Source organism: Arvicanthis niloticus, chromosome 2 (genome assembly GCF_011762505.2).
Source record: "Arvicanthis niloticus isolate mArvNil1 chromosome 2, mArvNil1.pat.X, whole genome shotgun sequence".
Lineage (NCBI taxonomy): Eukaryota > Metazoa > Chordata > Mammalia > Rodentia > Muridae > Arvicanthis > Arvicanthis niloticus.
Window position 1 is genome coordinate 127,401,327 of NC_047659.1, and position 24,245 is coordinate 127,425,571.

The window sequence follows — 24,245 nt, forward strand, 5'->3', positions numbered from 1 at the left end:
CATTAATTCCCCAATTGATTAGCAGTATTTTTATGATCCTTTTCTCCTTTCATCCCCAAGCAAAAAAAAATCTTTGAATTCAGAGAAAGCACAGTGTTCATAGGGTAGATTTGATTTGAGTAGTGGTTTACATAACTAGACTATGAACATGGTATGCTTACAAGTACCGTGTTTTCTTTAAGGTTTGGAGGTAGTTACACATTCATTATTCAGCATGTATCTGTTCTATGCCACACATTGATCCAGAGCTTGGGGAGCAGCAAGGAAGAAGGCAGATAAGAGCTGAGAAGAAAACAGAGCACTGTGAAACGGTATAGACACAGTGAAGTAGAATAGTGTTCTGGGGTGGGCTCTTCTCCAGGCATCATGGGTAAGGAGGTAACATTCAGGAACCTAAGAAAGAAATAATCATGACATCTTAAGAGGAACACAGAGTAAGATGTGGCCCCAAATGAGATCAGAGAGAGAGTTCCTTATTTCCTGGGAGTCTATTCTGATAGGATGTCAGTCAAATTCCCATAGACATTGTAAAAAGCTCAGGTAAGATGAGAGAAAACAAAACAAAAACGAAAACCTAACCATATAACTAGGATTTTCCCCCTCTTAATCCATTTGTTAATTGTGCTACCATTGACAGTGCATGAAAAGTTTAACCATTTGTAAAATCATGAGTAAGCACTTTGGGTAAAAATTGTACCTAAAAAAAAAGTTTACTGTGTTAGCAGATGTATCTCTTTAGTCAACTATTCTAATGTATGATAACGTGATATATATCATCTTTTTATTATATATCTTTTTATTATATTGTTGAGAACATTTTTATTTTTATTTATTTGTTTTGTTTGTTTGTGTTTTTTTGAGACAGGGTTTCTCTGTGTAGCCCTGGCTATTCTGGAATTCACTCTGTAGACCAGGCTGGCTTCGAACTCACAGAGATCTGCCTGCTTTTTTGCCTCCCAAGTACTGGAATTAAAGGTGTACACCACCACCACCTGGCAAATTAATATTTTTTAAAGGGTTCTCTATTAGGTTGACTTGGTGGCTAAAGGCCAGGCTAACTGAATCAGCAGTTTCTGGGTACAATTGAGAGACCCTGTCTCAATATGTAAGGTGGAGAACAACACACACATGTACATGCATGCACACATGAATTGTAAACCTTAGATGTGAAAGACTCATGTAGAGAATAGGTTGTGAAAGGCAGGGAAGCCCGAGTTCAGAAGGAGTGTTGTTGTGGTGTTGGCTAAGGTGAGATCAGTTAAGACCTGCAGTGGGAAGGTTCTCTCCATTGATTGAATGCTTATTTTATAGTCGGAGTCTTCTTCCTTGTAAAATATACATGATTCCTTGAAATGAAATGGGAGCTGGTGTTGAGTGAAGAGAGAAATTTTTGGTGTAGTAGATGGCTGACCTGAACTGAAGCCTGGGGAGAAGATTGATGGAGGAAATGATTTTTTTATTTGTTTTGGCCATATTAAGTTTGAGATGGCTGGTTAGATGTTCCAAGGGGTAATTATGGGTGGACATATGGGTAAACTAGTTTAAAGTTCATAGAAACTTTAATTTTTGTTATTTCATGTATATGGGCATTGTGTCTGCATGTGTGCTTACTATGACCACATGTGTGCCTGGTATCTACAGAGACCACACAGGGCATCACATCCCCTGGAACTGGAGTTAACAGCCAGTTGTGAGATGCCATGTGGACTCTCAGAATCAAATCTGGGTCCTCTGAAACAGCAGCAAGTGCTGTTAATTGCTGAGCTATTTCTCCAGGACCCCTCCCCCCTTAATTTCTTAAAAAAAAAAAAAAAAACAAACTAAAATTGCATTTGTGTGTATACACACTCATGTGTATGTATATACATGTATATACATGAGTGTGTATACACACAAATGAAATTTTACATGTACATGTGCTACAGCAGACACATAGAGGTCAGAAGACAATTTCCAGAAGTCAGTTCACGCCTTCCACCATGTGGGTCCCAGGGATTGAACTCAGGTTGTCTGGCTTGGTGGCCTTAATTTCTGATTCTAGACTTCGTTTCTTGAGAGGTAAATCAGGAGTCATTGCCAAATACAAATTCCTTGTTTGTGGGTCTTCATACTTCTCCCAGGTGGGTAACTTCCTAGGAGATCTCATGGCTGTTAGGATTTATTGCACCCAGGGATACAGAAAAATCAGCAAAGGAGAAAGGTGCATGCGTAAATTGTGACAGGAGGTGGGAAGAGACTCAGCACCCAGAGCCTTCTCTAAGATTTGTTGAGGGCACTTCTGCCACTGTTCCTGCAAAGTAGGCATTCACTTAGAGCCATGCTGTTCACACAGGTGAGACACCCAGATCATTAGAGAGTAGAGCAGTGTCCTGAACCCACTCCTGCCTTCACCCGCCTCTCCAGGTTCACTCCTGTCTTAGCTTTCTATCACTGTGGAAGAACGCCAGAGAGAGACAAGGGATTAAGGATCTATCTGGGCTCATGGTTGTAAAGGTTTTAGTTCATGCTGCCAGCTCCTCTTGGGCTGCAGGGAGGCAGAGCATCATAGCAGGGAGTGTGTGATGGAGCCCTCTTAATAGCAAATATTTTAAAAATACTTTTCCATTTAGACGGTTCTCATATACACATTATTTATTTTTTGTTTTGGAGACAGGTTTTCATGTAACCCAGGCTGGCCTTAAAAGAATTCGTGTGGTCAGGAACGGCTTTGAATGGATTCTCCAGCCTTCCCCCTTGAGTTCTGGGATTACTGGCATGTACTACCATGCCCAGTTTATGCAGTGCTTGGAATCATACTCAGGGCTTTGTACATGCTTGGCAAGCACATTGCCAAGTGATCTACATTCCCAGCCTCAAGAATTCTCAGTGTAGAATGGAAGCCATCCATGGGGCCTGAAAAGGTAGTGCCCCTTCTTTTGTCACCTGCTTTCCTGTTCTAGCCACATCTGATTTTAGGTGCCACAGTGACATCTACTTCACCAAAACCAGTTAGGTTAGTTAATTTGTGACTTGAATTACTTTGATTTGGAAAAGTTGGAAGTCAAGTATATTTATATAAAATTTTAAAAATTTATTTCAAAAAAGATTGCTTCAGCCAGTATGGTGTTTGTGGGGGTAAAAACAAGCCCCATTCTGTGGGGAAGTTTCATTCAGGTAGCAAGAGTCAACAGGTGTTCTGTGCATCAAGTGAGACATGGGTTGTGTGAGACCAGATGAAGGCAGAGCAAGAAGTGCCAGTCTGTGGGGCTGGAGAAGTGCTGCTGGAGAGGAGGGAAGGACAGGGCCACCTGAGGCATAGCTGACTTAGGCTCTAGGCCTGATGACCAGAGTGGATAGGTGAGGTCAGAAAGCCTTGAGAGTTTGTAAGGACTTTGTTCTCAGAAGAGTAGAAAGAAACAAGAGATGACCTTCCGAGGCGACTAGAATTACATTATTCAAACTGGAGAGTAGACAGTAGGCAGGTAGGGCTGGAAGCTGGGAGAGATGTAATGAGGCTATCAGAGAAGCCAGTGGAAATGGCTGCCCCTTGGACCAGGTTGTTGGCAGAGGAGAGGTTGGGAATAACTCATTTCTGTATACACTATGAAGAAAGAGTTAGTGTCAGCATAAACCCAAGTGCTTGCTTATAGCTGAGCTTTGTAAGATGTAGCAGAAGGGTTTCCATTTCCCTAGGACTTACCTCTGAGTTGAAAAAAAAGTTGTGCCGGGCGGTGGTGGCCCACGCCTTTAATCCCAGCACTTGGGAGGCAGAGGCAGGTGAATTTCTGAGTTCAAGGCCAGCCTGGTCTACAGAGTGAGTTCCAGGACAGCCAGGGCTATACAGAGAAACCCTGTCTCGAAAAACCAAAAAAAGAAAAAAAAGAAAAAAAAGTTAACTTAGACATTTCCTGGCTTAGTACTTTGATCTCAGTTTAGTGGACTTGCTACTAGTAATTTGTAAGTAGGACCAGGCTGAGTGTTAGCATAAGCTTCACAGAAGTCAGTGCTGAGGGTGGATAGAGTTTCTGTCTGTTTAATTTGGTATTCTTGATGTTGTTAGTAAAGATATTTGACTTCACCCCTAAGACGTGGAGGTCTTTTCCCCTCCCTTTTTGGCATACTCGAATATATCTGAGCCTGCCTCAAACTCACTGAAATGGAGGATATATGACTTTGACCTTCCCCAGTGCTGGGGTGCAGTGTTGGGGATTGAACCAGAGCCAGGTAAACATTTTTTCCAAGTGAGCTACAGCTCAGGTCTCTCTTTTTTGAAAGTTATGTTTTAATTAATTTATTTATTTGGGAAGAGGCATAGCCAACTTGCAGGGGTCATTGAAGACTTGGCGGGAATTAGTTCTCTTCTTTTACTGTGTGGTCCAGGTATGGAAATCGGGGCGTCAGGCTTGGGGGCAAGCTTATTTACTTGCTGAGCAATCTTGTGAGTCTCAAGGTGTCCCTTCTTAAGGTGCTCAGGGTTATGATGTTGGCTTTTATTCAGTCTCACTAAACAGACAGCGACTGGGAGCACACAGGTGGCAGGGGCCTCTCTTCAGAAAGTCTTGTCCTGCTCATCTGCTGCCTCTCAGGTATTACATACCAGAAAAAGATTACCTGACTTTTTTCTTTCAGATAAAAACGACAAAGGACTGCATTATTTCCAGAGCTTTTCAAGATTATCCATTAGATACATGAGTGTTAACACAGAACTCAGACTAAGGCCAGTGTTAAAGTCATTATAAAGTTGTTATGGTTGAGATACTTGGCACATACATGTTGTACGCACATATTTATGCATGTAGAGGTGTGGAATGTTAATGTAGTGAATTTAAACACTTGTGCTTTTAAAATCTTAAAGGTTTGACTAATTTTAATGTCTAGGACTGTATTTAAATTGATGTCTTCTAAAAAGCCAAGTGGTCAAAATCAATATGGTCAATTTTGTTTGGTTTGGTTTGGTTTGTTATATTTTCTGGCTGTTAAAACCAGTCATATAGGCTTTTCCCCTATTCCTTCCACCTTGCAAAGGGGAAAAAGATTCCTTGGGTTTTGGATGCCTCTTCCTGCTCACCACAGGGGGAATGTGGTTTCCCTCAAGACTGAGCAACCAAGTAGCACAGAGTGTACCACATTTTTGTTTTAAGTGTTTAAATCATTTTGGCAGTTGTTGATGATGTTCTTGTTATAAAGTAAATCTGTCCTAATTAAAAACAAAAAATTTAAGCTTATACATATATATATGTGTGTATCTATCTTTTCATCTTTTCTGGGCAGAGAGGCAGACGAAGGCTGTAAAAAACCTTTAGAAAGATTGCTGAACATCTGGCAAGAACGAAGTGTCTATGGCGGCGAGTTCATACAGCAGCTGAAGCTGTCTATGGAGGACTCCAAGAGCCCTCCCCCCAAAGGTAGAAGCATCACCACATGTTTACAGCTCTTGGTCTTTGCTCCTCCCAGCCCCCCGTGAAAAGCTGCAGTGGGGGCTGTGATTTCACTACTGTGGCTGCTGTGGCCCACCAGCCGCTTTATGACTTCCGAGGGATGCTCCTGAGGGATGGTGAGAACCTATGCAGTGTTCGAAGCGGGTTCATGACGTCATGCTCGCACTCTCTCACTTTCTGTGTGTTCTTCATGGCCCTCCTTGTGTTCTTTAAGGAACTGTCCTTGTACAGGGAAAGGAACAACCAAGTCTTTTAGAATTGTGGTTGACTAAAGAATACCTTGTCCTGGCCCTGACATTGACCACAGCAGGGCCTTGGATAACTCCCTTGCCCTTTTATAACTCAGCTTTATTAATACAGTCTGGTTTTATATACTTTGATAGCTATCAGATTATTGTCTATATTGATTTTCATCTTTACTGAACCCAGGTTATCTTTGTGAAGTAGTATATATGTGAATTTTAAAGTTCTTAAGTTAAGACTTCGTATTATTTATTTATTTAAAGAATAAGTTTAAATATTTGGTTTTCAGTGTCTGGTTAGTCATGGGTTACTTGTAGCTGCCATGAAATGCTTCTAAGCTGTCACCCTATTCTGACTCCGTTTATACATACTGCTAAGGAGCAAGTCCGAGTACCAAGTACTAACCATCTTGAGGTGCCTTTCTGATTTGAACTAGCCCACTTTGAGATTCTTCTTTCAGCCCATCCCCTGGTGATGCTCCTGGTTCTTTGGTCAGGCTGAGTTTTTGAATGTCACATGTAGATGCTTTGCTAGTCCTTTTTCTCTACACATGTGCATGTCTTCACAACCTGTCCTTTCCACTTATGGCAATACATTCTTAAAAGAATGCCAGTCTGGCTCCCAAGCCTTCCTTGCTGTGGGCCATGTAGCCATCCCCTCCTGCTCTCGGGTACTATGTACACACTTCTGCTGGCTGACCTCCCAGGACTAGCACAGGGGACCATAACATGCCTCAACCCTTTATTTGTACTTTTTCCAGTCTTTTCCACGTCTAAAGTTACATCTTTCCAGTAAACTGAAAGAGGCTTTCTAAGAAAGTGCTTTTGAGGCTTTGGGCCATTGTTTTACTTAAAGCTGCTAAAAATGCTCCTGAGAAGCAAGCTGTTTCCTGCTTTGGGTTACACTAGTGACAGCATTGTGGCCTTTGGGAATTTCACTCTATAGTTCTGAGAAAATATCCAAACACGTCATTCAGGAGTGCCTGGGGAAAGCAAGGGATCTCTTGCCTTAAAGGAAGCTTGAGACCTATGTTGGAATATTCGTTCAGGCATTACTTACTATACATGTATGTTGGGCTGTGCTAGGTGCTTTGGAAAAGAGCACAGAGGAGTAAAAAACAATTGTACTCCCCAGGGAGCTGTCACAGATGTGGCAGCGTTGGAAATGGCTCTTTTGGGGTTTGAATTTTGATTGCAGGCTAGTAGTGACACGTATTGGTGTCATTTGTCTAAAGATTGTTTTTCTTCCCCTTCATCTTTTAGTCACACTCAGTAGGCTCCCTGGGTATTCTGGTTTTGGCAGCTCACTCTTGTCTTCTCAGGGCCTGGATGATCAAAATCTTTTATACAGTTCCTTTAAATACCCATGACTTCCCAAAAGGTTCATTTACAAATCTGAATAGTTCTTTTATATTGTAGTATTGATTCATGGGTAATTAATTATCTTCAGTTAACTTGCAGTTTGCCTTTATAATAAAAGATTTTTTGAACTTTAAAAAATATTTCTATTTGTTTAATTTTATAAATTAAATTTGTAATTCTATATACATGAACTGGAGTTACAGATGGTTGTGAGCTGTGAAGGGGATGACAGGAGCGGAGCCCAGGTCCTCAGCAAGGGCAGCTAGTGCTTCTCCACTTTCCATCCTGCTCCCTGCCCCTCCTGGTCTCAGTGGGACAGCCACTTCTCTAAACCACTAAGTACCTCTTCAGTTCCACAACACTGTCAGTTTTATTTTGCTCTTATGTTCATATTCTGGTGAAGTCCTTTTGCTTGGCACTGTTAGGCTGTAGTGGCTAAGTGTGTGCAGGTTATACCACATGCCACCTTAAGTAGCTACTGTGCATACAGTTCTGTGAGGTTCATATGTAGACCAAATGCTAGTGGGCTTTCCACTTAACCATATATCAGTCTTAGATCTTTAAAACTATAAAAATGACCATGTAAATGGAAACTGCAGAAAAACTTAATCCATGAGAAAATCGAAGTTCTGTGTTTTGTTTTTTTGTCAGCTAAAATGCTGCCTACAAGTGTATACTGAACAGAAAAAAGAGTAAAACTAATGGTTGCTTTTACTATGCATGGTGGTACATTCCTGAAGTTCTAGGCCTCAGAAACAAAAGTAGGAGGATTGCTAGTTTGAGACTAACCTGAACCAGCTTGAGCTGCAGAGCAAAGGACCTCTCTCCATAAACCTTATCTAGGATGAAGCTGAATAATAGGGTCAGCCTGGAAGGGCAAGACCCTAAATTCCATTCTTAGCACTGGAGAAAAACAATAAATAGAAACATTGAAATAAAGTAACTTTCACTGTAACAAAATAATATGGAGAGTAGTTTGAGCTGTCTTCTTGCCTTCAGTGTTTTAAAATACTAAGAAAGTAATATTTTTTGCCAAGGGTTCTGCCAGTGAACTAACATCCTCTTTTTACTTTTATTTATTTATTTTTTACTTTATTTTGAGGCTTACTGTGTAGCCTGACTGGCTTCGAACTCTCAATTGTCTCAAAGTTCTGTCCAGCTGAGATTGCAAGTTTTTGTCACTAGATACACTCTGAAAGTTGCCACAGTGTCAAGTGTTTTGTGGGGTTACTTCTTCCACCTTCATCCTCTCTTCACTTTTGCTGCTAAGTTGGCGTCACCAGGCTCCTCTGCAGCATCTGCCTCTCAGGCACTTGATCCTCAGCTCCTCTTAGTGCCGTCAGCTTCAGGTCCACCGTGGTTCCATCAGAGCTGCTTTGTTGTGCTTTGGTGGTTATGGAATGTCAGGTGGCTTCTGTCACTGGCAGACATTGCAGAAAGGGAGTGATTGGTTATTGATTTGTGATTTGGGAATTGAAATATTAGAACAATCACTTCATCCCAGGACTCTGAGTCATAGAGCTGGCAGTGAGATCTGCCGTGTGCTGCTGAGGACACCCATTTCCCTAACCTCTGGGGTAGCGTTGTGTGTGAAGCAAAGCCTCCATCGTAGATGTGGCTGCCTAGTCTCTCCTTCTCTCCAGCAAGCAAAACTATAAGAAAAAAAGTAGTTCATGCTATTGCCTGCTCTTCTGTCACAACTTAGCTGATTAATGTGTAAGACAGAAGACAGGAGCTACATCCTTGTTCCAGAAGAGACTTAAGTGAACATGTGCACACCTTCCTGGGGAGTTACTCTGTACATGCAGCAAGTTCCAAGGTGGGTGCCTGGTACCCCCTTTTTGACAGATAAGGGTACTTGTACTTAGTTGCTTGTGTGCAGTAGAAAGAGTACTGGGGAGGCTGTCATGCCAGAGAGTTGTTTAACCTCCCTGGGTCTTTTTCCTCTTGTAATGTAATGTTCTGTCAAAATTGTTGGGAAGATGAAGGTAAAGAAAGCATTGTAATGCCCTGCACATACTTGGTGTCCGATATTTCTGTTAAATGCAGATTTATCATTTAGATTTATTTCCCTCAGTTGTTTGTGCTTGTTTTGTGTTGCCCAGTGTGATGTAATAGAAATGATTTTAGAATTAGCACATCTATCATAATCATGTAAAAGCACAGGGGACAGACAGATAATAAAGAATGCAGCTTGCCAGCTTCAAAAGTAGTTAATTCTAGAATGGAAATGTAAATAATTTCTTCTAGTAGTACAATCACATTGCTCAGTGATAGGTTTGTTTTTTTTTTTTTTTTATAGTAAAATTAGGTTGATTCTGGTTTTAGAGAAAGAGTTTAAAGGGTACTTGTACTTGAAATCTTTGACAGTTTAATTGATGAATCCCTCCCTCCTGTTTATTTTCTACAGTGATCCTTGGAAAGCATAAAGCTGTTTGATGTGCAGTGTGTTTTCTGTTACCCTCATCCATGTTGCTTGACTTCGTTGTGTTGTGCATCTTACCATTTTACTGTTTACTTCTTTTGAAGGGAGAAACGTTCTAATTACGATAATTGGGACATAACCACTTCCAGTAACATTTCCTTGGACTCAAAGAGTCGATCTGAGATGACAGACTGGGAACTTTCTTGTCTCTTCAGTAACATAAGGAGCTACACCAATTTAAAATAACTAGCAAGAAAGTTAGCATGAAGCCATTTCTGAAAATGAACACCCCCCTTCACCCCCCATTTTGCCTGTGGACTTTGTATAGAGCACTGGATGCTTATGTAGGTAGGACGTGCAGCTCACGCTTGTTCCTTTATTCTCCCTAGCAGCAGAAGAGAAGAAATCTCTAAAACGAACTTTTCAGCAGATACAAGAGGAGGAAGATGATGACTACCCTGGAAGCTACTCTCCCCAAGATCCTTCTGCAGGTCCTCTCTTGGTATGTGACCCCAGGCACAAAATGACTCCCAAGTGACCATTGACTGAAGATCATGGCCACAAGATGGCGCTGTTACCGGTAGCGTGGCTTGTCAAAGGCAGCAGCTGTAGTAGCACACTCAGGGCTTCCCAGACATCTGACTTCATCCTGCCTTTATACCTTGACTTTACAATGGGTTTATGTTTTATAAAATGTTTGGACTTGGTTTTATCTTCTAAAAGTTAAAAATACTCTAAAAGTAGATTTATAGGACATAATAAAGATGTTCTGAGGCGCTTTTCTGTGCCTGTTGCTAATAGCAGTCTTGTTTATAAGCAAATAACTTATTCTTATCTAAGGACAGTCTCATAGCCACCGATAGTGAGTTTACTGCACTCTGTTATAAGTATTGCAACAGCGAGTTAGTCTCTAAGGGATACATTTGCCTCACACAGTCCCTCATGAGACAAGCTTGATTTCGTTCATCTGTTTATTGTCAAAGAAAAAGAGCCACAAAACAAACAGATTAGTAGCATTTAAGTAATTCCCAAGTATCTTAACTTGAATTAAGATCTATCACAATTTAGAGTCATTGTCCTTTTTTTTGTTTTATTTTTAACCTTTTGAGATAAGAGTCTCACTATGTAATGCCAGCTAGCTTTAAACTTGAGATCTTCCTGCTATGGCCAGATTACACCTGTACTACTAGTACTAGGGAGTCTGAGGCCGGAGGATTATGAGTTCAAGATCACCTTGGCTATCTAGTGAGACCTCCTGCCTCAGCTTCCCATTTCTGGAATGACAGGTGTCTGCCGTCACACTTGGCTGTCCACACTCTGTTTGTTGGCTGAGACTGCCTTGTGTTGATCTTAACTGTATTCTACATGGTCTTGCATGGTCAGGACATAGGATAGGTAAATAGGTCACATGAGTACATGTGTGCATGCATGTGCACATGTGTGCTGTGTAGTGTTAAAAAGATGGATTAGACAGGATTAAGTAATAGCAATGTTAGGTCAGATCTTTGCATCTGAAACCTGTGAAGAGAAGAGCGAGGCTGACCAACGTTCAGGTAATCTGATTACTGCCTCCCAAGCCAGCTGTCCTGAGGTCACTGTGCTCTGCCTCCCATCAGCACCTTGTGCTTTCTCCTGGTTGGTAGAACCTCTCTGATAGATGTAGGATATGCTTTTCTTGTTTTTAACTCTTAATGAGTTAATTTATTTGACATTTTAATATTGGCAGGGATTTTTATGTTGTAAAACAAACTCTAGAAAGAACTTAATCACCCAACACACAGCTGTTTAGCATCTGGCATTTATGCCTTCTTTCTATATTAGAGACTTTTATACTGTAAGTAATGCTTCATTTCAAATTAAGCAGCATGAACTAGAATCCATATTCTTAAGTTGCCAAAAATATGCTCTTTTTTTTTTTAAAAAAAAAAAAAAAAAACAGAATTCTGTAGAGGTTTATTTATGTGTTTGTAGACTTAAAACAACTTTATGTCATTTAGAATCCACATCATTTCCATCCACAAAGTCCTGGGATTAACAACAGTTGTGTGACTTTCCACTTGTTTTTAATGCTAAGAATGATGACTTTTATCATTTGCTTCTGGCTGTTTTTCTTTAACCCCTTTTTGTCTTTTTTTTTTTTTTTTTTTTTTTTTGGTTTTTCGAGACAGGGTTTCTCTATGTAAGCCTGGCTGTCCTGGCACTCACTCTGTAGGCTGGCCTTGAACTCAGAAATTTGCCTGCCTCTGCCTCCCAAGTGCTGGAATCAAAGGTGTGCACCACCACTGCCTGGCCCCCTTTATGTCTTAATGAATAATATTATTTGTCTTTGCCTTTTATAGACTGAAGAGTTAATCAAAGCTTTGCAGGATCTGGAAAATGCAGCATCAGGGGATGCTACTGTTCGACAGAAGATTGCTTCCCTGCCCCAGGAAGTGCAAGATGTGTCCCTGCTGGAAAAAATTACAGGTGAGAAGGTAGTTTAGGTGAAAGTTAAGAAAGAAGGAGCTATCTGGAGTCAGGCTTATGTCTGTAGGTAGAGACTTTCTTTCTATGAGATGTTGGGTACTCTGCCATCTTGGTGTGTGAAGCCATTTACAGGCTAAACAAGAAAGCTCTCGGAGGGGCTGGGCAGGTAGCGCCACATTAGGAGCAGTTCCTGCTCTATTTCACACACCTATGTTGGGGAGCTAACAATACCTCTAACTACAGTTCAGGGTATTTGATGGACTCTTGACCTCCATGGACACTCACACCTGCAGCATACTTACATATACTCACACATATAAATACAAATAATACAGATAAATCTTGAGGCTGGAGAATGGCTAAGTGGTTAAGAGTTCTTACTGCCCTTTCATAGGACCTGGGTTTGGTTCCCAGCTCCCACATGGTGGCTTAACCACTTCTAACATCAGTTCCAGGGTGTCTGATGTTATCTTCTGGCCTCTTTCAGCACCAGACACAGCTGATATACTTACATCCATGCAGATAGACACTCATACAAATAAGAAACAAACAAAAAAATAAATAGATAAAAAATAAACCACAATGAAAAGAAGATTTTGAAACAAACTGAGTAATGATTTGAGTAGTTAGGGCAGACATGCTGGGTGCCATAGCCCATCATCACTCTCTGAATAAGATCATTTGGCACTCAGTGCAAATTGTGTATATGTGGAGCAGTGGAGGCCAGGAAGGGATAGACCATGAACTGCTAACAGAAATGTATGACACATGGCTGTGGCATTTAATGTATTGCACACTGGCAAGCTGGAAGGCGATTCAGTGTCAAGAGTTGTAGGTGTGTCATTGAGCTCATCACAGTCACTCCCAATTAAACAGCAGTTGAAGAAGGGGGTGCAGTATAAACCAGTCTTAAAGAACATGCTCTGTGCGGTGCTCTACGTGTGCCTCATGAATCTTTGAAGAATTGTATTCTCATGTGTAGGAAGGGATTGGTTGAGACTTTATAAAGTTAGATATCTTGGCCAAGATCACACAGTCTTCTCACTGTGAAAGCCCAATCCTTTCATCCCATCCTCTCCACAGGTCATTGCCTCCATCTCCTTGAGCTGGCTGCTTCTTTAGCTTCTTCCATGTTCACCTAGAGAAAGTTAAAGTTACTAAAGCAATAACTTCCTTCAGTTAGCATGTTTTTGAGGCTCACTGTATATATAGTAGGTGTCCCTGATGTCATGCCCATAGCCTTTCCAGTATTAATGTTAAGGAGGAAGCAGAGTTGGTGGGCAGGGAAATCTTTGTGCTGTAGGAGCCTCCAAGCCTCCCTTGCTTCAGGTTTGTAGTCTACCTCCTCTGTGAAGCCTGTTCCAACCCCCTTATTGAAATGCCAGTCTCACTCCCAGAGCCCCGCTTGTTCCGCTACTGATCTTCAGCTGATGAATAATCCAGCACTATGTATGACACCTTCCTACTAAGAATATAGACTTGGAGACCAAGGGTGATTCTTGTCTTATCTCCTGCTGTCTGAGAACCAGCAGGTGGGAAGAGCTAGGGGATTTTCTAGGTGATTGAAAGGCCATGCACTGAGAATTTGGAAGGCTCATTGGGGTGAACTTGTTGACATAGGAGAGAGGGGCTGGTAACAGGGACTGTAAGTGCCTCTTAAGATTGCTGTTACAGGGAGCAGAGAGATGAGTTAGTAGCTGGGGAGTGCTAGCTGGTAGGGAGGCAGGGAAAGCTTGGGGGGCTCTCAAACTGAGTGAGTCAGCCAAGTATGCAGAGTTCTCCAGCCCAAGTAGAGGACTGATCTCAGGAAGCTCACCAAGGGATGGGGAGGGCAGACCAAAGCACAGCCACGGTTGGCCCCAGGCAAGATCTGCTTCTACATTTGGACTGCACCTTTTTGTAGTGCCTGCCTCCCCCCCTTGTAATTGAAATGATTTTTTTCCTACAATATATTCTGATCACAGTTTTTCCTCCCTCATCTCCTCCAAGAGCCTCCCCAACTCCACACTTTCTTTCTCTATTTTGAAAGCAAACAGGTAAATAAAAGAACAAACACACCAGAATTTAAACAAAAAACAAAACAGATCGAGCAATGGTGGCACATGCCTTTAATCCCAGCATTTGGGAGGCAGAGGCAGAGGCAGCGCAGCTTTGTAGCCTGTGCTTGCTATTTCATGGGTTCTCCCATTTCAACTCCTGTCACTCGGTGGGAGAGAAAGGATAAAGGGAGACAGAGCTCTGGTCCTAATTTCTTTTTTCTTGTTTCTTCTTTGAGCACGACTACTAACAAACTGCAACTAACCTTCCTGAAAGCCAACAGCCACCCACCCCACTATCAGGGCTCCAGCGTTTATATACCGTCTGAAAAGTTCCCAGAATTCCAAATGTCACACAGTTATAGAAATTATCTGCAGCTAGCAAAAGTATGCTTCTGCTAGAGCATGAAGCAAATCATAGTCAGCTGCTGCAAAGTGGCCCTGTATCCCCACAGCCGAGATTAAACAAAAACATGTTTTTATAATATCTCTGGTTTTGTTTGTTTGTTTGTTTCATTTTTTTTTTTTTAAACCAAAAATTCCAGAATTTTCACTAGAGAGCTCTGATGTCAAAGCCATCCTGGTTTATGGAACTTATTCCAGGATAGCCAAGGCTACATAAAGAAACCCTATCTCAAAACCCAAAATAATAATAATAATAATAATAATAATAATAATAATAATAATAATATAACCAAAAAATGGAAAAAACATAAGAACACAGACACACAAAAACCTATAAAAACCAGAAAATCAGAAACCATAATATATAAGCAAAGACCAGTAAGATAGATAAAAGTTACCCAAACAAAGCATTTCAAGACAGAACATCTTCTAAAGTACCATTAAATATGTTTTGTGTTAGCCATCTACTGCTTGGCATTGGGCTTGCCCCTAAATGTGGTTTGGTTTGTATGTCCAGTGGGATTCCACTGGAGAAACTATTTTCTTTGCAAGCATTTGACTCTTGGAGGTAGTTAGGCATCAGGGCTCTTCTCTACGTCCTCTCTCAGCACTGGACCCCACCTGGCTTGGACCTGTGTAGGTCCAGTGCATGCTGTCTCAGTCTGAGTTCATATGTACATCAGTCCTGTTATGTTCGGAAGACACTATTTCATTGGTGTCCTCCATCTCCACTGGCTCTCTGAACCCTGAGGGAAAGGATTGGATGAGTTATCCCATTTAGACTTGGGTGTTCCAAAGTCTCTCGCTCTCAGCACATTGTCCAGTTGTGGGTCTGTATAAGTTCTCCTACAGGAGGAAGCTTCTTTGATGATGGCTGAGCAAGACTGATCTCATTTCCAGCCCAGTGCAGCTTTGTGTAATTCTTGAATGATAAAATCTATGTTTCTGGGTTGCAATTTATTGTATAAATGATCTGTTTCCTTCTACAAGTTCTTGAGGGTGAGAATTGACTTTTTAAAAATTTTTATCTCTTAAAAATTGGTGTTTCTTACCATTTTTTTAATCACAGATACTCTAACATCTTAATTACTGTTATAAAGAGACTGACCAAGCTGAAGCAGCCATACTCAAGCTTATTCACAGGCAGTACTGCCAGTCTGGAGCACTGGGTTGGTCCCCTGCCCTTTGGGACAGTCCCTTGTCCCACCTTGTCTTGCTCCCTCCCTCCCAAGTGTGTGTTGCTCTCTAACCCTGATGCCAAAGCTTGATCTTTGGCATAGGTCCCAGTTGAGCCATAAGCAGCTCCTTTCCTGGTGTTCATAGAGGCAAGAAAGGACCAGATGGCTGTTCTATGCTAGAATTCCTAAATTCCACTGCCTTGGAAAATGCTGAGGGCTCTCAGATTTGTGTCACTGACTTTGTGTAACTGCAGGCAGCTCTGGTGTCCTTTGTTTCAAAGCATCAACTTGCTATTTTCGCCCAAAAGACCTTTTTATTGTATTTATTTTTAATATTTATGTGTGTGTGTGTACCTGCATGAATATATATATACCACATACATGTAAGGAGGTGCTGAGATTACATTGGGCTCTCTGGATTGTGAGCTACTGATGTGGATGCTGGGAACCAAACCCATGTTCTCTACAATAGCAATAAGTGCTCTTAACCACTAAGCCATCTCTTCAGCACCCCCAAAGACCTTTTAAAGCAAGATGATTGTGTTTAGATGTCTGCCACCACCCACAGTACAGCGGTTCTTTATGGATCTAACTTCTTCTTTGTCTTCGCTCATTCGCTACACCAGCCTTTGTTCACCACCTCTTTCCAAGGATACCCTTTCTTACCTTCAGGGTTTGTTCTTTTTCTCTCCCCAACTTGTAGGTGAAGCCATTATTTAGACATGAAATCAGTTTGGTCCATGATGACCAACACTTTGAAAATATAAGACATAGTAAGAAAAGCTATTTTTTATATCCTTTCCATCTCTCTTTTCATCTTTCTATATAACCCAGGCTGACTGGAATTGCTGGCAGCCCTCCTATGAGTGTGAGCCACCATACATGGTACTGCTGCTCATTGTGTTTGTACAAACTGTTTCCACCAAGGGTCATGTTTACGTATATTTGAAAGGCCCTGCTTTTTGCAAGTGTGGGAGACAAGCTTGTTCCCAGGTATTAGGCTTAGGCTCTCTTTCTCTGGTGAACAGAGTCCTGCAGATCAGCTTCTGAGACCACATTCTGAACCTCTCACAAAACTTCTGTTTTCTCTGTTTCTGTTACACCTAAGATGTGAGTGCTTGCTCTGTTTCTTCAGAACAGTAGGGAAAGTATTCTTAATGTAGTAATATAAGCAAACATGCTTCATCTTCTCAGAGGCAAGAGAAATCATTTCACAGATGACTCTGAGTTCCTTTCTGCTGGTTTTGTTTGGAGAGCTTTTGCTGGAGGCTCCCGCCCGCCTGCTCTCCCACCCCATCCAGTTGCCTCACTGCAGGCCATTCAGAACTGCGCTTTCTGAGAGAGTTGGTGCCTTGGATTCTTGGCTAGCCAGCATTGTTTGTTCACAGGTTCTGCTTTATTCTTAGACTCTGAACCTTTTCTGAGGAATGTTTACAATCATACCTATGTGATTTGTATGTTGTCTCTGTTTTCTGCTCTTATTTGTATTCAGACAAAGAGGCAGCTGAACGTCTTTCAAAAACAGTAGATGAAGCATGTCTGTTACTAGCGGAATATAACGGGCGCCTGGCAGCAGAACTGGAAGACCGGCGCCAGCTGGCTCGAATGCTGGTGGAGTACACCCAGAACCAGAAAGAGGTTTTGTCAGAAAAAGAGAAAAAGCTAGAAGTGAGTACATTGCAGGGCAGATCTGACTGCCTGAACCCCCCTTTCCTACATCCTTTCTTATTCCTGGATCAACCTTTTTATCTTCTGAAAACAAATGAGACAGGAACATTTATCCAGTAACCGTAATTACCGGAGCCTCCTTAGAAGTCCAAGTCATGTTTTTATATGTCCAGGAAAGAAAAACTCAGATTGTGAAAACAGGGGCTTCTTAGTCATTGCATGTAGGATCTTAAAATTGCTTCAGTGTAGTGTTACAGTTAAGAAATTATAAATTGAGGTACAGAAGGGTCAGCAAAACCGAAGGGTACTTAATTGGTTGTATTTGGGAATCTCAATTGTTTTGAAGTTTATTTCTGGCATATACACATGTAAAGGTCAGTAAGTTACCTGCCTGCATGCCCTGCCTGTACATATTTTTAAAGTTTAGTCTTGCTTATGTAGCCTGACTCAAATGGTGGGCAGGAACCCAGTTTTTCTGAGTTGAGGCCATGTTCCTCAGTGTCTCCAGCAAAGAGGGGTTTAGAGTTGTCCCCTTACTGTCTGGCTTCTTAATTCAGTTTAGCTCCTTGTCCCTGAGGAACAGACCCAGCAGTATAGCTGTCTGGGGTTTCCTGTCCCACTTGTTAGACTGTATTTCTTAGCTTCTTTTTAGTTTTTTCTCTGTGTAAAAGATACATGGGAAAGAGCAGGAAGGGAGGACCGGGGCTGAGCTGGAGAGTGTCATAATGACCACTGGAGACACCTCCAAGAGCCCTCAGTAGGTAATGCAGTGGAAGACCCATGGGGAAGCTTGTGTGGCCCACAGGAGGGAAAACTGAGCTAGCTCCAGTGATGTGCATTCGCCATCTGCAGTCAGCTGACTGGAGAGGCAGTACCATATCCTTCCCTACAGTGATTATGGGAGTTGTAATGGCTAGAGGTGCCGGGGACTTCAAGCCTGGCCAGCTTGAGTGCGGCAGATAGGAGACTGCTGAACAGTAGTGTGGCTTTCGTGTAGATTCAGCGCTGACCACATGTCCTAAAGGGAACTTCCTCAGCAGGAGCAGACAGCCATTTATCTGCAGTGCTCATCTTTCACTGAGGAAGCATTTTCACTGTACCCTGGGACTAATAAGAGATTGTAATTAATGATTCTGGTTGTAAGTCATCGTGCCATCTGTTGGACTGCCCCTTGGCGACACATTAAGGGCTTTCTCTGATCTGTCAGACATTGATTATCACGAGCAGCTGTTGTTGGGTGGAACGTGGCAAACCATCATAGAGGACAGTCTTTGAAAAGGAGACTGTTGTAGAGCCAGTTTACTCTTTGTTCTGTTTCTTCCCCAGTTATAATTAGCTGTCTGTGGAAGGTTAGTCGGGTGGGGCTTTTGCAGAATAGGTAGCTTACTGGGTACACCAAGAAGTTACGAGGTACAGAAGACCAGAGGTCAGTCATTCTGTAGCTTTGGCAGCTCCAGTGTTGCTAGTTCACCAAATGGCATGCCATTGGAACCCAGTACTTGAGGATGGAGGAGGAAGATCCTGGCACCACAAGGCAGTCAGAGCTCAGGGTTTCTGTCCCAAACCATATCAACCAGCTGGCTGGGCTGGACCATTCATTGTAAAAATAAAATGAAGTTTGCTGCAATTTAAAAAGCAAATGACTAGATAAAATATAAAAGGGTGAGGGACTATATTAGCTCTTTATCCATGCAGACATGGACAGTCTGCTCTTCTGAATTTAAGATTGTCTCTCACCCCTTATACTAGACAGATGTTGCATTCTGTCCTGATGGTGATGATGATACCCAGTGTGCAGTCTGAGTGAAGGCCCAGTGCCGCATTTCCCTCTACCTTCCTTCCATAACACAGTCAATCCTTGACACTGCCAAATCAGAAGGCCAGTTAAATCTGTTTGGAAACCTTTTATTGCCTTTGGACATAGAGTTATTGGACTGTGGACATAGAGTTGTTTTCTTAGAAGTCTCTCTCCACAATTCTAATTAACTAACAGTCAAGTTTTTCTGTGTTTTATTCTTTTAGCTTTGTATTTTCCTTCAGATAGCAAGCATCTCTCTCTTCCATTGAGAACTTTATGTTGGGTTTCTAGTGCTTCTGAACCTTAAGGGCTTGGGGGGGGGGCGGTGGGAGAGGGATGCTAGATGAGAATCCAGAGGGAAGGGGGACCCGTTCTGGCTCACAGAAGGAGATTTCACAGTCTGTGTCAACACCGTAGATGAACATAAAACCAGACAGCTAATGGAGTTAAGACAATCCACTATTCTGGTTGTGGTTTAAGATAATCCCTGCTGAGAGTAAAGCCTTTCTGTAAAAGGAACTGGTGATTGAAGAAGAGAAATTATATGTGAAAGGGGAGCAGCCAGAGGCCGGGACTGTTTGTGAAGAGACATAATGTGTAAGGACCTAGGCACTGGAGAACCTGTGGGGAACCAGGGGTCTGCAGGGAATAACCAGTTCACCTGTTCATCCATTGACACGTGTGCAAAGATGGGTAAGATGTACCTCTCAGCTGGAGGTGCTGCTCAGGAGCGAGGCTTTCCCTGAAGGACAGAAGCCTGCTTCCTTTCATCCATGACTTGCCCTCCAGAGAGAGAACTGCAGCAAGGACTTAATGGAGAGCGTGGGTAGGCTTAGAGGAAGGAGAATCTTATAGCCCACCATGTTTACATTGAAACTGACCAAGAACTTATTAATAACATTAATTTGACCATATGTTTACTAGTGATGTATGCATAGTGTCAAATGCACGAGTTCTTTGAACACCAGAAGCCTCTTGAAGTCTGTTGGGCACTGTGCGCTTTGACTGTGGTCATAGCGTTAAGGACATATTGTTCCTCAGAAAATGCTTGCTCTTGACTCAGATTCCTTAGGGGAAGTCATCTTTTCCTATAAAGAGAGCTGTTTCTATGACCATTAAGAGGTATGAGAGGTTTGATTTTTATATCTGGTTGTAGAGAAGGTATTAGTAAAGGTGACTGTGGCAGAAAATCGTATGGTTTCCAGTCTGTGCGCCCTTTCCTATTTCCTTTAGGTAGAATTAGGATTCACTTAGAAATGACGCCTTTTTAAAACCATTTTTATGCTTCGGAGTGTCATGGTTGCCACTACTATACCACTCTTTCCCTAAAATACAAGCAAGGTCAAAGGGAAAGCTGATGAAAACCTGTAATGCTTTGTGTTGTAAATAGAGAAAACCTAGAAATGGAAAAGAAGACTGGAAGGGACCGGTGTTACTAACACCTTAGAGGTCAAGCTACAGTGTGGGGCCTAAGGCGAGGTGTACTGAAAAGGGTAAAAGCCAAAGGTACCAGAAGAGCTTTCAGATATTACTGTCAGAACAAGGGGACTTTGTTTCTTGCTGACAGAGGTGACTCCTAGGCCAAGCAGCTGCTTAAAGCTCACAAGTCTTAGTCTGAACAAGTTGATCAGAGTTCCTGTCCTGTCATTTTGGATGAAACGTGATGTGCATAAGTTCATCAGAGCTATCAGGATGGAGTAGGGGAAAGGTGGAAGAGAGAAGCTGCTTGTACAAGCCTTGAAGTAAAACAAAACAGGAGGTCAAGTGCCTGCAGTCTCACCTGCTAGCACAGCACCTGCACATTAAATCATGCTATGTGTCCATAATCTAGACTGGAAGGGAAGAAGACCTTGACATAGGAAACCGCAAGTTGTTAAGAGCTCTCATAGCCGGGGAATAGTGTAGTTTAATGGTAAATCTGCCCAATCTAGGCATGCAGCATTCATTTGATATTTATTGACTTGTGTCTTTATTCTATGGACTCCCTATGGGCAGGAGATTTACCGCAACAAATTGGCGCCCAACGTATTATTTAGAACTCAACTAACTTGAGATAAAAGTGTATTGAAAGCTGAATAGGTCTGAGGACCTACAAAGTTACAAAGTACAAAAACTTCCCCAACGGCCAAGGTCAGGAGCAGCACTCAGCTTACAGCTGGGCTTGCTCACTGCCCTGTGAAAACTGAAAGAAGGGTCTTCCGAAAATTCAACAGTGAAACAAAAGTTATTGTAGCCAGACCAGTAGGTCATTTAAATTAAAAAAATTAAAAAATTAAATTAAAAAAAAAGTGAATAGACACAGATAAATAGATGTAAAAGGTTTTAAAGTTGTGAGGAGTAAATTGCAGGCTGCTCTGAGTCAAGAGAGCCAAACAGATAAATAGAAAGGTTATAGTAACAAATTGTAACGAGGGACTGCTGATCCTAGAACACAACTGCCTGCGAGGTAGTTTTCAGGTAGAAACAGTGAATTGAGGGCTCCAGACCAGATAATTTTTTTAATATAAAAAAAAAAAACATATTTTGATACTTAAAGATGACAAAAACAATGGATATCTTTTGGGCTTTATATGGTGATATTTCAAATGGTTTGACAGAAATCAACTTAGGGAACACTTTATTATTTATCAGTATTGCTATATTTATTTTTTTGATATTCTATGTCTTCTCAAAAGACAGAGCTCTAGATAAAAAATTCTTTGCCTTAGAAAAGATGATCGAACAGAGCATGCAACAGCTCACAGATCAGATGGATAAACAGTCAGAAAATAATAAGGAATGGAAGCAGGGCTTAGAACAGAAGTTACAGGAGCTAGAAAAGATGATCAAACAGAGCATACAACAGCTCACAGATCAGATGGAGAAACAGAAAATAATGAGGAATGGAAACAATTACAATATAAAGAAACATATGAAGCATGTATACAAACCTTAAGGGAGGAATTTAAATTTTCAGCTGAGGAAAATACTGAGGTTAAGACAGAAGCAAATAGAGAAAGTCAACCAAGAGTTATTAGAAAACACACCTTGGTCTATCCAGTTACTGTACAACAAAGACCTCCAAACGTTGTTTACCCACAGGGTTATGAGGAATTTGAATGGCAACCTGTGGATGTGTTAGATCTGAGAAAATTTAAGGAAAGTGTCACTAATTTTGGTATGCACTCACCATTTGTTAAACAAATTCTGACTTCTTGGGCTATTAAAAATAGAATAATCCCCCAAGACTGGAAAGATATGGCAAGAGCTATATTAGAACCTGCCGCAAATTTACAATGGGTTGCATGGTGGAGAGATGAGGCGAGGGAGATAGCATGACAAAATAGAGCCAGAGGAAGAGAGATTTCCATAGACCAACTGCTTGGTGAAGGTCGTTTTGCTGAAATAGAGGTGCAGGCTGTATATGATGAAGAAACTCTAGCATTGTGTAGATTGTCAGCTTTAAATGCCTGGGACAAAGTTGCAGAATCCGGGAAGAGACTTGAACCATTTACTCGAGTCATACAAGGGCCAAAAGAAACCTTCCCTGACTTTTTACAAAGGCTAACCTCAGCTGTCGAAAGGAGTATATCAGATTCAGTAGCAAGAAAGGCAATAATTGAGTCTTTAGCCTTTGAAAATGCAACTGCTGAGTGCAAGGAAGTAATCAGACCATTGAGGGCAAGGTCAGCATCAATAGATGAATGGATTAGATACACAGCTGATGTTGGATTTCACTCAGCTGATATGTCAGTAATAGGAAAAGCTGCAACTAGTAATCTAGAGTTCACCCAGGGTTTCAAATGTTTTAATTGTGGTAAATGGGGTCATCTCAGAAATGACTACAGGACAAATCAAAATGATATGAAATGGGGGCCTAGGCCTTCTGGAATATGTCAAAGATGTGGCAAAGGCCGACATCTGACCAGGGAATGTAGAGCAACAACAGACAAATGGGGCAATACCCTGCCAAAAAGCTTCTAGGGGGCCCTCCCACGGGCCCCAATGCCAGAAAGGGAGAATTCTCTTCCTCAGGACAATTAAATGTCACTGCTTCAAAAACAGATGTTCTGAGACCAGTTATGACTGAGGAGAAGGGCACACAAAATGGAGAGATACACGACCTCAAGGACATGCTGGACGTGAAGGAGTGGATGGTCAATGTTCTCCAGACGAAGATAGAAAATCTTCAGGAACAACTAAGAGATAAAGAGAAGCAGATGAGCAGCTTGAAAGAGCAAGTCAAGTCTCTGCAGGTGGACACAACTAACATGGACACAGCTCTGACAATGCTGAAGGAGGCTCTTGCAGACAAAGAGCGGACAATTGAATGTTTAAAAGAGAGGCAGGGAAAGAGGAGAAGATGAGGAGAGCCGTTGGAGGGAGGAGTAGCAGTTGGTGGAAGCAGATGGTAGTTGGTGGAGAGAGAGAGACGAAGACGAAGAAGACCTTGACCTAGGAAACCGAAAGTTGTTAAGAGCTCTCATAGCCGGGGAAATAGTGTAGTTTAATGGTAAATCTGCCCAATCTAGGCATGCAGCATTCATTTGATATTTATTGACTTGTGTCTTTATTCTATGGACTCCCTATGGGCAGGAGATTTACCGCAACAGTCAGGTGCCTGCAGTCTCACCTGCTAGCACAGCACCTGCACATTAAATCATGCTATGTGTCCATAATCTAGACTGGAAGGGGCTGGCTATGGAACACAAAGACTGCCATAAAGACAGAGCTCTAAATGAATTCCTGGCTACAGATTTGTTTGTAGGTTGAGGCGAAATTACATAACATAAAGTAAACCATTTGCAAGAATGTACATTTCAGAGACATTTAGTACTTCCTATACAAAGCAGCTATCTTCTGTAAAGGCTCAAACATTTTCATCAGTGCAGAGGGAAACCCATCCTTGTGCCCTCACCCTCCTGCTCCTGGAAACCACTAATATGCTTTCTGTCTGGACAGTGCTTCTGGGGACTTTACATACTTGTGTCTCTTCTTTCACTTAGGTAATAATTTGAAGCTTATCTACAGAGTTCCATGTACCAGTACTTTGTTCCTACTAAGGATAAATGTTAGTGCAAATACTGATAATTATTGCAATAGTAGCTAATATCTATTATATGGATCTGCCACAATTTATCATTATTCCTGGATGGCATTTGAGTTATGTCTACTTTTTGGTTACTGTGAACAATGAAGAATGCTGCTGTAGATAGTCACATACAAGTTTTTGTAGATGTTTTTTCATTTCTCTTGGGTGTGTATTATA

The 24,245-nt window shown here is 41.7% G+C and overlaps 1 protein-coding gene across 3 annotated transcripts in view; it reads left to right on the plus strand.

Moving 5' to 3' along the window:
• The window catches only part of Rprd1b (regulation of nuclear pre-mRNA domain containing 1B), a 48,892-nt gene that overhangs the window by 9,119 nt on the left and 15,528 nt on the right, over window positions 1-24,245 (plus strand). For 2 of the 3 annotated variants that reach the window (XM_034494102.2, XM_034494105.2), the window contains exons 3-6: window positions 5,251-5,384; window positions 9,836-9,948; window positions 11,786-11,912; window positions 17,024-17,199. In XM_034494102.2, coding sequence (XP_034349993.1) covers window positions 5,251-5,384; window positions 9,836-9,948; window positions 11,786-11,912; window positions 17,024-17,199 — 550 coding nt within the window. The remainder of the gene's footprint in view (window positions 1-5,250; window positions 5,385-9,835; window positions 9,949-11,785; window positions 11,913-17,023; window positions 17,200-24,245) is intronic. The other variant, XM_034494104.2, reaches the window with a different exon arrangement.